General features: G+C 54.5%; 1 protein-coding gene across 2 annotated transcripts in view; it reads right to left on the bottom strand.

Moving 5' to 3' along the window:
- Nucleotides 1-11,926, bottom strand: part of CRHR2 (corticotropin releasing hormone receptor 2) — a 44,703-nt gene continuing 32,777 nt past the window's right edge. For both annotated transcript variants that reach the window (XM_061414218.1, XM_061414219.1), the window contains 7 exons: nt 10,541-10,694; nt 9,955-10,015; nt 8,476-8,548; nt 3,550-3,635; nt 3,216-3,351; nt 2,757-2,798; nt 1-1,610 (listed from right to left, as the gene is read on the bottom strand). In XM_061414218.1, the coding sequence (XP_061270202.1) occupies nt 1,470-1,610; nt 2,757-2,798; nt 3,216-3,351; nt 3,550-3,635; nt 8,476-8,548; nt 9,955-10,015; nt 10,541-10,694 (693 nt within the window). In that variant the 3' untranslated portion in view covers nt 1-1,469. The remainder of the gene's footprint in view (nt 1,611-2,756; nt 2,799-3,215; nt 3,352-3,549; nt 3,636-8,475; nt 8,549-9,954; nt 10,016-10,540; nt 10,695-11,926) is intronic.

Genomic DNA, 11,926 nt, shown 5'->3' with positions numbered 1-11,926 from the left:
TGTATTGTAAAGCATTGTGGCAGTTTTATTTTAAAATGTAAATATTTACCAAATGCCAGAAATCACATCCTTCACAAGTTTTAAAATTTATGTGAAAAATATTAGATGCCAACTTAAAAATGTGCAAGATGAGATACATAATTTTAAAAATATGGGGTGGGGGGCGGTATACCAAGAGCAAAAGCTCTTTCAAACCCCTGCCCGATGGCTCTCCCTGCCCTTTGACTCCCACCCTCTCCTGGAGGGAAGGGCAGATGGAGGCCAAGATGGAGCCAGCCCCGGTTATTACCCATGGAGGCTGCAGGGGCCAGCTCTATACCTCCCTCGAGACTCCAGAACAGGAAACAGGAACAGACCGCAGCCTGCTGGGGTGCACCTCTCCTTCATGCAGAATTAAACTGCCTTTGCATTAGCGGAAGGGCAGACACTGGCCTGGTGAACGTAAGGGACAGACCCGCAGGCATCGGTGGAGAGGGGGAAACGGCCCCAGGCCAGGGCGAGAGTCTCTGCAAATAAGGGTGGACCCGGCCCACCGTCCTTGGCCCACAGCACCCCTTCCCCTGAGGGGAGACTGCGTTTCCACAAAGGCATGGTTTATTTCTCAGATAGCACAGATGTTTCTGAATGGGAGACTGAAGCCCAGCCTCAGGTGGGGGCTGAGGGATTAGTTCCAGTCACCAAAGTCGAACTTTGGTTTCTGTTCGTTCTACCCTCCTCCTTCTCCCAACCCACCCCCCACCCCAGGCTTCTCCTCCCCATTTTGTCCTGTACTACGTATCTGGTTGGTCTAAGAGTATGTGCCATCCTGGCAGCATCTTCCTCCTCACCTGCCCCTCCCCCAGGCTCTGAATCTGTGGACCAGGATGAGAAGAGGCCCCTCAGGAAAGGAGGCAGCATATCCTTCTAAGAGCCCGAGGGGCAGGAGGATGGGGTCAGGGGTGGGGGTTAGGTGAGGCTTCTCTAGGTTGAGAGTCCCTGGGATGAAGCCAGTGGAATTCATCTCTTCAGCTGCTGTGCCTCCGTCCAACTGCAGGGGGCGCCACTGAACACAGAGGCAGAAGGCTTGGAGGGGCCAGCCATCACCCTGCTGCTGGTGGGAAGACCCTTAGCTGTGAGTGGGGGCAGAGGAGTCCCTTGTTTGTCATGAAAGCCCTTCCTGGCTCTGGGCCTCAGGTCTTCATCTTATAACAGGGTGACAGTAAGGATCCCGCCAGAGGCTTGTGTGGGCAATGCCTGAAGATCTGTGACCTGCTCGTCTCTGGGGGTTCCTGTGACTTCTCAGCTCGGCTCCCTCTCGCACTGAGACTTGGGGCCCTGCTGGCCCTGGTTCCTGAGACCCCCTTGTGCTTCCCTTCTCTCTGCCCCCACCAGGGCCTGCATGGCTGGAAGAACCTAGAGAAAGGTGCTGGAGGAAAATGGGGATGCTGTCCTGGTGGTCAAGTGATGGGTGAGATGGGGGCACTCAGAGGTCATACAGCGGCCGTCTGCTTAATGCTGTGGAAGCTGATCCGCGTGGGCGATGTGGGGATCGACATGGCCCGGGCCACGGGGACTCGGAGGGAGTGATGGTCCTGCCAGCGGTGCCACCTCTTCCTCACAGCTGAGCGTACCTGCAGGGGAGGGGAAGGATGATCCTGAGGTCCCAGCCAGTCCTCTCCCCTGCCCCCTGCCTCTTGCTGGGCCATCACGGGAGGCTGAGGTGGCCCACCTGACTGCCACCCTCACACTCAGAGACGGGCTGGTTCCAAAAGCAGGGTCCTTCTCACGTCCTCTGCAGCCCTGATCTTCTCTATGCCCCTGCAAGATATGCCCTGCTTACCCCAGCATGCAGCTGAGACGGAGCACTACTCATTTCAAGCCCTGACTGTTACTGGTGCCACTCTATTCTCATCTGCATTGCAATGGAAGAATTTTCTGCAAAATGGATCATGTCCCCCACATGCTGGCCTGCCACATGGCTAAACAGAATAAATGCTCTGCAAGCATTCACTGTTTGCTTGCTTTAGTGGCTCCTTCTCTCCCTGCCCTTTAGCAGCCCACCCTGGTCTCCACTGTGGACTCTCCTGCCTGGAGTCTGCTTTAACTGACCGAGACCCCAGCATGCAGACCCCACTATCACCCTATGCACGGGCAAGTGAAGGGGCCCCAGGATGCCACTGGAATTCCTCTGGGGTGTGTGGAAACTCTCGAGCCCTGGGAGGGTGTCTCCTTTCTGTCCCAGCACCCACGATGGGTCCTCACCGACCACAGGCCTGAGTGAGCCTCTCTCCTGCAAGTCTGCTCTGCTAGGATTCCAGGCTTTGTAAAGCTCACCAGGTTTCGCTGGAGCCTGGCTCTCTGAAACCACCTGGAGGCCTGTTGTCCCTCAAGCAGTAGGGAGATGGAAGGGTGCACTGGTGTCTTTCTGCTCCCTGGACCATAAAAGCCTGGATGCACAGCTCACATCCTGAGCGCATCTCAGGATGCGCTCTCCTGCCATCACCCATGTTCTGGCTTTCCTCTCCCATGAGCCCCTGCGGCCTGGGCTCCAACCCACCCAGCTTTCCGGGTACATTGTGGAGAGCTGGTGTATTGTTTCTGCCTCCAGAGTTGACCTTCTAAACTGGTTGGAGTCCCTGAGACAGGATTCCTGTCTCCCCAGAGCTGAGTGGTTTCTCTGGCCCTCCCTTTTCCAGAGTCAGGGACTCCCCTCAAATTGCCCTGGAGTGGGGTGTGAGGACCTCAGAGCCCAGGCCTACCTGGGACAGGTGTCATACCTCTCCATTGAAGAAGCAGTAGAAGACAGACACAAAGAAACCCTGGGAAGGAAGAGGGAGAGGTCAGTGGCCTGCTGGAGGAGCTGCTCTGCCTGGGGGGGTGGGGGTTGGAGCAGGGATGGGGTGGCTGGGGAACACTCTGACTCGGGCCCCCAGAGGCTCAGAGCTGGGTGGGCACCCCCATCACAGAGCAGGTTTACTGGGGTTCACTGTGAGCCAAAAGGTGCCCTAAGTCCTTGGAGCAGGGGCTGGGGCCTGCAGTAGGCGCAGGCAAGGGTGACCCTGATCCAGTCGGGGGTGGGCCCACCTGACCCTGGGTGTGCACACACTTGTACTTCAGTGTGTATGAAGTGAACCCCGCGGGGGCCAGCCCCATTGAAGTGCTCTATGAGGGCAGGGGTGCCTGAGCACGCCAGGTCAGGGAGGCTCACTGCGGCCCCATCCCACCGTGCGACCCACCTGGAACGACTGCAGAAAGGAGTTGAAATAGATGAACACGATCTGTGACAGCTCGTCCTCCCCAGGGTTGACAAAGAAGAGCATGTAGGTGATGCCCAGAAGGGGCAGGAGAACCAGGGTGGCCTTCACCGCCTTCCTGTGGGGCGGAGGGGGAAAAGGTGACAAGACCCATCTGAGCCCAAACCGCAGGTGGGTCCTCACTGGCTGGTGTTTCTTCTGGGAGCCTGAGTGAGGCCCCCAGGTGAAACTCAGAGGGTCCTGCCCAGAGGCAGGGGATGCCCCAGATGGCCTCCTCATTCCTTCCCTGCTGAGGGTCGAGGCACCCATCACTTACCTGTACTGGATTGTCTCTGATGTGGTGGATGCTCGTAACTTTGTCATTAAGATCCTGACAATGTTGAACAGAAATATAAAGTTGATCTGGAGGGAGAAGGGCAGGGAGGAGAAAAAGAAGAGCCATGAGGTGGGGACGAGATGAGAGCCTTCTCCCCTGCAGCCCCCTGAAAATCCATGTCCCATGCACACTCCCGTTCCACCTGTTACCCCAGCACCTGCATGGGGTCCCAAGGCCTCTGCTCCTCCCTTCTAAGGGTAGGCAGGTACCCCATTTGCTCAGTCCCCTGTCATCATTCATTTTTTAGAGGAAAACGCTAAAATATTCACAGACACCTCTGAGGCCATGGGGATGAACAGGCTCCTGGGCTGACTCCGAGGCTCCTAGAAGGGCCTTATTTATCTTCATTCTGAGCCTTCTCTTAGCATCGGAGCCTGCCACACCCAGCCTCTCCCCAGGACCTGCCCATGTGGCCTCCCGGGGCAGCTTCAAGCTGTGTGTAGTCTCTGTGGGTGTGCAAGTGTTGGCCTGTCTGTGTGCTGCCCTCTCAACGTTCCATGTGGGTCTGTGCTCTGTGCCGGGATGTTTGCCTGGGAGTGTGCTCACGTATGAGTGTGTATCTGGGGACACGGACATGCCTGTGTCCCTCTTCATCCATCTCCAAGTACAAGTTGACAAGAAAGTGAGCACTGTAGGCCTGACACCCCAGGAATCTCCCCCAGGAAAGAGGGAGATACATATTAACCCAGGGGTGTCTGCTGGGTCATGTGTGTACACACATCTGAGTATGTGTACACACACGCACACGCCCTTCCTGTCCCAGGCCTGAGACTCTGTCATTTCTGAAGTCTCCTAAGTTCTGGACCCCAGACAGGGAATTTGGGGACATAGACATTCCTGTGGCCTCTGGATCACCCCTAAGCTTGAGGATGCTCCAGGGGCCTGGGGTGGGGGTGGGGGGTCCCTCCTCAGTCACAGCCTGCTGCTCTTGAACTGTAGTGGCATAGCCTGGTGAACCCAGGGTGAGGGGTGGTGGAAGCTTTCAGCCAGGGCTGCCATGGCCTAATGCACCTTGCTTCCTCTTGAGGCTCATCTAAGCTCTAGCTCCTGGGTTTCTGGTATATTCTCCTGGATCATGAGGTCACTTTGACACATAGGTAGATCCTAATTTTCTCATACAAGTGATACAAAACACTTGACCTTTTCTGATTCTTCCTAACTTCTCTGAAAAGAGAGGTTACTGGAATCAAAATATATTCTCATTTCTTCCATATTTCCCTACATTTTAAACCTTATTCACTAACAGTTCATAAACCCCTTAACCAATTCAATTATCCACTCATTTTTATCCATCATTCCTTTAATCCATTCATCCAAATATTACTCGACCACCTACCCACTTATTTAAAGTGTGACATTCATCTACCCATCCATCCAACCATCCATCCATCCATCTAAGTATCTATTCAACATTCCATTCATCAATTTATCTACCCTCTCACTCACTTAACAGATAACATACACAGATTCACTAACCACCTACCACCCACCCATCTACCCAATAAGCAGTTGCTGAGCACCTTTGAGTTACAAGGCCCCTTCTGTGAGGCAAGAGCAGGACAGGGGCTGCTGCAGAGGGTCTGGGAAACAAGGCCTTATCCCCTCTCCTCACACCAGGCAGGAGTTGGTGACACTGTTCCCACCCCATCTCAGCCTGGTCTGTGCAGCCCCAAAGTCACTCTTTCCTTTTGAGCTTGGCTCCCAGCCTCCCCATTTACATCTTCTCCACCTCATTTAACTGCAGGCACCTTCCTCCCTTCCCCAGGGAGGCACTGACACCACCCTCCCCACCACTTCCCAAACCTTCCCTGTCTGCACATGTGCAGAGGCAGGCAGGGAGGGAGGAGGCCTGACATCTCTTCCTTCTTGGCTTCAGACATGATTGGAGAGGAAGTCACAGCCCTTGGGAGTGTCCTCTGCATCCCTTCAGCTCTGGGTATTCGGGTGCTGCCATCACATCTCTGCTCCCTCTTCGCACCTCTCCCAGCCTTAGCTTCTTGTCATGCACATTCACTGGCTCAAATAACATAGCCAGCCTGCTAGTCTTGCCTGATCTATAGCATCTCAGAGGCCCAGGTCCTGAGTCCAACTACATGCAGGGCCCTGTCTGGGCCATGGAGAAAGCCCAGATGACTCACATCCCTGACCACAAGGCTGCTGAACACACCAAGTTCTTCAACTAGAGTATGCACATCAAAGGTGCTTATTCCAAATACAGATCCTGGACCTACCCCAGAGATTTCCAGTGGCAGATGAGGGCCCTGGAACCTGCGTTTGGGACAGGGGAAGCTGAGATGCTGCAGAGCAAGACACCATCCATGGAACAAAGAGCCGAGTCTTTCGCCAGACAGACCTCACGTGCCATCCACCATTCACCTGTAGCTGCAGGGGGCAGTTTCCAGGCTGGGGCTTTCTCTGGTGCCAGGGGATCTAGCTCAGAAAACAGAGAGGGGCCTGGAAATGAGGGGATTCCAGGTCCCCAGGGCATCCTCCACTGATGGGACATGAAGCGTGTGGGTAAGTAACCCGGCTTCCCAACCGAGGGTCAGTTCTGAGACTCTTCCACTTGCTGCCCCAGGGAAGCCTGCTCATCACTACACCTCTGTCAGTTTCCTTCCTTGTCTTCTGCTTTCACTCTCATTCTACTTCCGGGGACCTCCTCCTCCATAAACACACATGGCTCTAATTTCAGCTATTCCAACTAGAATCTGCGTGGCCTTGGGCAAATTGCTTAAGTAACCTTTCTGAGCTTCTGCTTCCTTGCTGGTCTAGCAGGGATTGCCACCGAGCCTGTCTGGGAAGGTCCGCTCACGTTCAAATACTCACGGAGAGCACTGAGCTTGTGCTTTTCCCACGCCGACAACAGTGACAACAGCCTCCTGCAAACCCACCCAAGCCAACTCACTTCCCAGAACCCAGAAACAAGCACGGGTCTCTCAGAAAGTAGTGAGCTGCCAGGGGACAGCAGCAGTGGGAGGGGCACCAAGCTCGCATTCAATGGAAGGGACAGCAAGAGGTGGTGGGTGACCCACCCCTTAGGTCTCAGCTCAGCTAGCTATGAGTGGTAACCCTGTATAGTCATTTCATCTCTCAGGTTCTTCATCTGTGAAACGGGGGCATTATCCCCACCTCCAGGCTTCAAGGATGTGAGGACCGGAAATGAAGATAGAGCTTCTGGAAGGGTTGAACTTAGAACCTGGAAGCCCTGTCCATGCACATAGCAGAGTGTGGGCTGGGTCCACAGGGAAAGACAAGCACAGGGCCCTCAGTGAGGGTGGAACCAAAGGAGGGGGTGTGGACAGGAGGTGGGAATCGGGTCCTGGCATTGGGCCTTCCTGGCTTCCCTGGTGGCTCAGAAGGTAAAGAATCTGCCTGCTAATGCAGGAGACCCAGGTTCTTTCCCTGGGTCAGGAAGATTCCCCTGGAGAAGGGCGTAGCAACCCATCCCAGTATTCTTGCTTGGAGAATTCCACGGGCAGAGGAGCCTGGCAGGCCACAGACCATGGGGCGGCAAAGAGTCTGACATGACTGAGTGACTAACACACACACACACATACACACACACACACACACACACACACACACACACTGGGCCTTCCCAGCCCGTCCCCCTTCTCTGTGCATTTCCTCACTGCTGTCCAGCATCTTTGCAGAGGGGGCTCGCACCCCACCCAGGTCAGCCTTCCTTGGCTGGTTCTCAGGCTCATCAGAAGCCTTCTCCCTCCAGAATGGGCTCTTGGCTGCTGGTGGGGAAGGGATGGGTCTCATGGGGTTTCCATTTACACTGTGGAGGGGGTGGGGATCAGTGACTCATTGCAGCTGGGAATCCAAGGACAATGATCCCTCCAACTGACTGCTGACAATGAATGGCTTCCATTTCTGAAATGAATGGAGCCCTGATGGTAGAGTTTCAGGCAGTGGGTAAAAACCTTCTTAGTCATATATATCAAGGACACTCCAAAGACGGGGTCAAATGAATCCTGGAGGAAGTTACAAAAGGGTGAAGAGTAAGGAGATAAAAAGAGATAAACAATCTTTGTCTCTAAGGTAGACCAAAGAAACCCCCATTAGGCACCTGCTGTGAGCAAGAGGGGCATGGCCATTCCCTCTCAAGCTTCCCACAGGGAGCGAGTGGCCCTTTAAGGAAGCTGGTACATACAGGAGCCTGAAATTACCAAGCCTGAAATAAGTCTTACGTAAATGCCAATTTCTTATGGGGCTCTTTTGTATGTTTCTTTTTTTTTTTAATGTATGATATATAATGGGTTCATTTTTTTGCAGAATGCAGCCTCTACTTAAACTCTACCTTAATTAAAGCTCACTGTGGTTTAGAGACATGGCGGCAATTATATCTTAGATGTGAATACTTTTGGCAAAGGGCGGGGAGCTGGGTAAGGAACAATTGCTCATTATGCTCTGCTTCATTCGGTCCCACTGCTCCAGGCTGGGGGCGGTGGGCTGAGCCCTGGAGGAGGTCTCTGCGGGTGGAGGGAGAGGCAGGTCTGGGCTGAATTGAATCCTGCAGACCCTTCTCTTGTCACCAGTTGCCCCTTCTCCCCCGGCCTGGCTGTCTCGACATTGAACCTGGCAAGGGGATGTCAGAGGCACTAGAAATCTGCCAGTCAGACCCACTCTCTGTCCAGAGAAAGAACCCAAGGGCCAGAGAGGGGAAGGGGGCTGCATCAGGGTGTAGAGTGTTGGAAAAGAGAGGACGGAGTGCCAAGCAGTGTGGTACTGTGCACAGAGTGTGTGTGGGGGCGGGGGGAGCGGCTGCTCCAGGCCACGTCCTTCCCCGGCATCTCTGTGGTGGGTCCTCTGCAGTCCTCCGGGTGCCCAGCCCCATCCCAGTTCCCACTGAGGACCTACCAGGAGCACGAGGATGATGGGGCCCTGGTAGATGTAGTCCACCAGGTCTCCGGGCTCCTTGCCAAACCAGCACCTGCAAAGATGGGGTGGCTGTAAGTGGCCTGCTGAACCAGAGCCTGGGACCACTGCAGCCTTGGAGCCAGGGCCCTCTGGCTTGATCCTTTCTGAGACCCCATCTTCATGGCTGCTCCTCCCGCTAAAGCCTGGGTGGACAGCCCCAGACCCACTGACCTCCTTGGCTCACTCCTGAGCTGCCTTTTGCCCTACGTGGAGGGTCTGGTCTCCTCAGGTAGACTGCGGGAGGGTCTGGGTCTCCTCCTCACTCCTCCACTCCCATCCCAGACTGCTGGGCCCAGGGCTAGACCCACAAGAGACTCATGAATGGAGAGCTGGGTTCCCCCTTGCTGGCCCAAAGCCCAGCTGCCTGCACCACCTGTTCCCGCATTGCTTGGAACATGCCACTCCTGTGCCAGGCACTTAGCCACACAAAGCTGCAGGTGTGGAAGCGGGAGCCTTCTTCCAGTGGATCCCCAGCCTCATGCACTCAGGGGAGGAAGCCAGCTTCTATGCTGGTTGGTTATTCTCTGGGGATGCCAGGAGTGGAGAAGCTTCAGGGTCTGGGCAGGGTTAGCCCAGGACCCAGTCTGGCTGTCAGCAACTCTTAGTGGACTGCAGAAAGGGCCCTGCAGACTTCAGGAAGTTCTGTCTTCCACAACCCTCAAGGCCACCCAGTGCACACTGCCTAGGTGTGTGCGCTCACTGCTGGCTTCCTAGCACAGGGATTTGTTTCTTTGCTTAAATGCCCCCATGACGGGAAGCTCACTACCTCTCAAGGCAGCCCTCTCACTCTTGGGAAGCTTTTATTGCTAGGAGCCTGGAAACTACCCCATTCCTGCCCCCGCCCCTAAATCTCATCTGTTCTCTCCAGCCTTGGAGACTGCTAGAAGATCTGAACATAGAGACTGACATTCCTTGTCTTCTCTTCTCTCAGCTGGTGGCTCCCAGCTTCCCCACCATTCCTTGGCTGACCTGTTGCCACCATCTGTGCTGAGGCTATTTCAAAGTCTCGGGTGCAGAGGGCCCCAGTGTGGAACACTGCACCCCAGGCAGAGACTGGGATGCAGAGTATAACAAGTGTCCACTGGCCTGACCCGGGGCATCTGTGAGTGGCTCAATGCCACAATCTTGGATGTGCTCTGGCCTGAAACCTGGGAGTCCTTGGCCTCCTCCATATGGCTCAAGCCAGGCTCGCCACACCCAAATCTAGGAGGAGGCCTTACCAAAGGCCAAGGGATTCATGCATTGGACACCTAAAAGAACCATGATTCCTAACTCAGTTCCACAAAGTTGACTTGACACTATCACACGAGTACCTCTGGGTGCCGGGGAAAGTTTTTCAATTTTAAAACAATGGAAAAGTGAATCTGTCCTGGCATGGCTGCAGTTCCTACCTGCTCACGGCTGGCCAGTCCTACTTACTGTTCATTCTCGTAGTAGAGCTTGCCAATGGCCCAGGCGATGACGATGGGGCAGGGGACGCCTGAAAGAAGGACAGATACAGCTGCAGTGGACAGAGAGATGGTCAGGAGACCCTCATGTAGAGCACAGAGTCGGGGCACCACAAAGGGCTAGGACATTGTTTCCAATCATTCAACTGCAGGCCATCTAGGACCTTGGGGGGCCCTGTTCCTAGACCCCTGCCCCACCCCTCCCCCACTCTCAGCTATCCCCTCCAAGCAGGTCAGAGAGATGAGAGGACAGTGTGATTTTCTGAGATTTTTTGATAGAGAAGTGGAGCTGGCCAGCTCCTCTTTTGAGGTGAGAGACAAAGGTCTTTGGATCAGCCATTCCAAGCAAGAAGAGGAGGACCATTTGTGGACTGTCCTCTTGGAGGGACTATTTGCTTCTCCCTCGTCTACGTGGAGGAGAGCTCCTGCCTCCTCAGACTGTCCTGGGGATGGTAGATGGCAATGTGGTCCCGTCCTTGGACCCAAGATAAAAGGAAGTGACCCTGTCAGCAGAATCCTCTCCCCACTAGACCCTGCAGGCCCCCCGGGACCCTCACACCATCCAATGAAGAGGAAGAGCCACTTGCGCAGGCGCTCGGTGGAGTAGGTCATGACAATGGCCGTGTGCAGGTAGCAGCCCTCTACGAACATCCAGAAGAAGTTTGTCACCACGAAGTAGTTGAAGATGGTGGTGATGCAGCGGCACCAGACCTGCATGGGGCAGGCGGTAGTCAGCAGGCGCCTGGAGCCAAGCCCCCCGGTGCACAGCTCGCATGCTGACAGAGGGGAGTCATTCAGCAGGCGCCTGGAGCCAAGCCCCCAGGTGCATGGCTTGCGTGCTGACAGAGGAGAGTCATTTGCGTTAGGTCACGGACCTGGAATTAAACACTCTTGAATCTCATTCAGGGAAACTTCATCCTTCATCATTCGTCCTTCAGTTTTTCAGATTAAGGGGCCAGGCTCCCCTGGAACCACGGTGTCTGACTTCTCCCTGGTGATTTCTTATCTCCTTTTTCATAAAAGAAAGTGGGAGTCTGGCTCTGAGCTTTCTGCAGGGAGAGGCTAGAACTGAACAGCACTGCTGTGTATCACTGTCATTTTCTCCAGCATGTGCGTTGGGTTCAGGAGCTCAGTAATGTACGACTCTCTGAGACCCCATAGACTGTAGCCTGCCAGGCTCCTTTGTGCATGGGATTTTACCAGCAAGGATACTGGAGTGGGTTGTCATTTCCTCCTCCGGGGGATCTTCCTGACCCAAGGATCGATTGAACCCATGTCTCCTGCCTCGGCAGGTGGATTCTTTACCACTAAGCCACCTAGCAAGCCTATTTTCTCGAGGATCACCTTCAGTTCACAGCAAATCAGCCTGGTTTCCATTTAGGGATGGACAATGAAATTTCATGCAGAAAAAAATTAGTGAGTCAATTAAAAGAAAACTGCTATTGAAATAGTACAGGGTCGGTGAAGGTGAGCCACAGCTCTGGAGGTGATCATCCCAGATTCCCGGGTTTAGGAAATTCTGGGCTTAGCATGATCGCAGCTGTCTCTGGAATGGAGAAGGAAACGGCGACCCACTCCAGTGTTCTTGCCTGGAGAATCCCAGGAGGGAGAGCCTCGTAGGGGGAGCCTCGTAGGCTGCCGTCTATAGGGTCTCACAGAGTCGAACACAACTGAAGTGACTTAGCAGCAGCAACAGCAGCAGCAGCTGTCTCTGGAGGGAGACTCGCTATTGCTGGGGCCTCTGGCAAGTGGCCTAACGTCTCTGAACCTCACTGCATTGTAGAGGAAAAGATAATGCCATCTTACAGGCTGGTTCCAGGAGACGGAGGTGGCAAAGGCAGGCACCACGAAATGAATGCCGTTGCCACGTGCCTTCTCAGTTGAGGGGAATTTGTCCTTGTCCCTCTGAGCAGAGTTACTACCACTCCTTCAGAGGACAAGCC

This window comes from Bos javanicus, chromosome 4, assembly GCF_032452875.1.
Source record: "Bos javanicus breed banteng chromosome 4, ARS-OSU_banteng_1.0, whole genome shotgun sequence".
NCBI classification, from domain to species: domain Eukaryota; kingdom Metazoa; phylum Chordata; class Mammalia; order Artiodactyla; family Bovidae; genus Bos; species Bos javanicus.
Note: the sequence above shows the minus strand (reverse complement) of the source record. Positions and strands in the feature narration are given on the sequence as shown.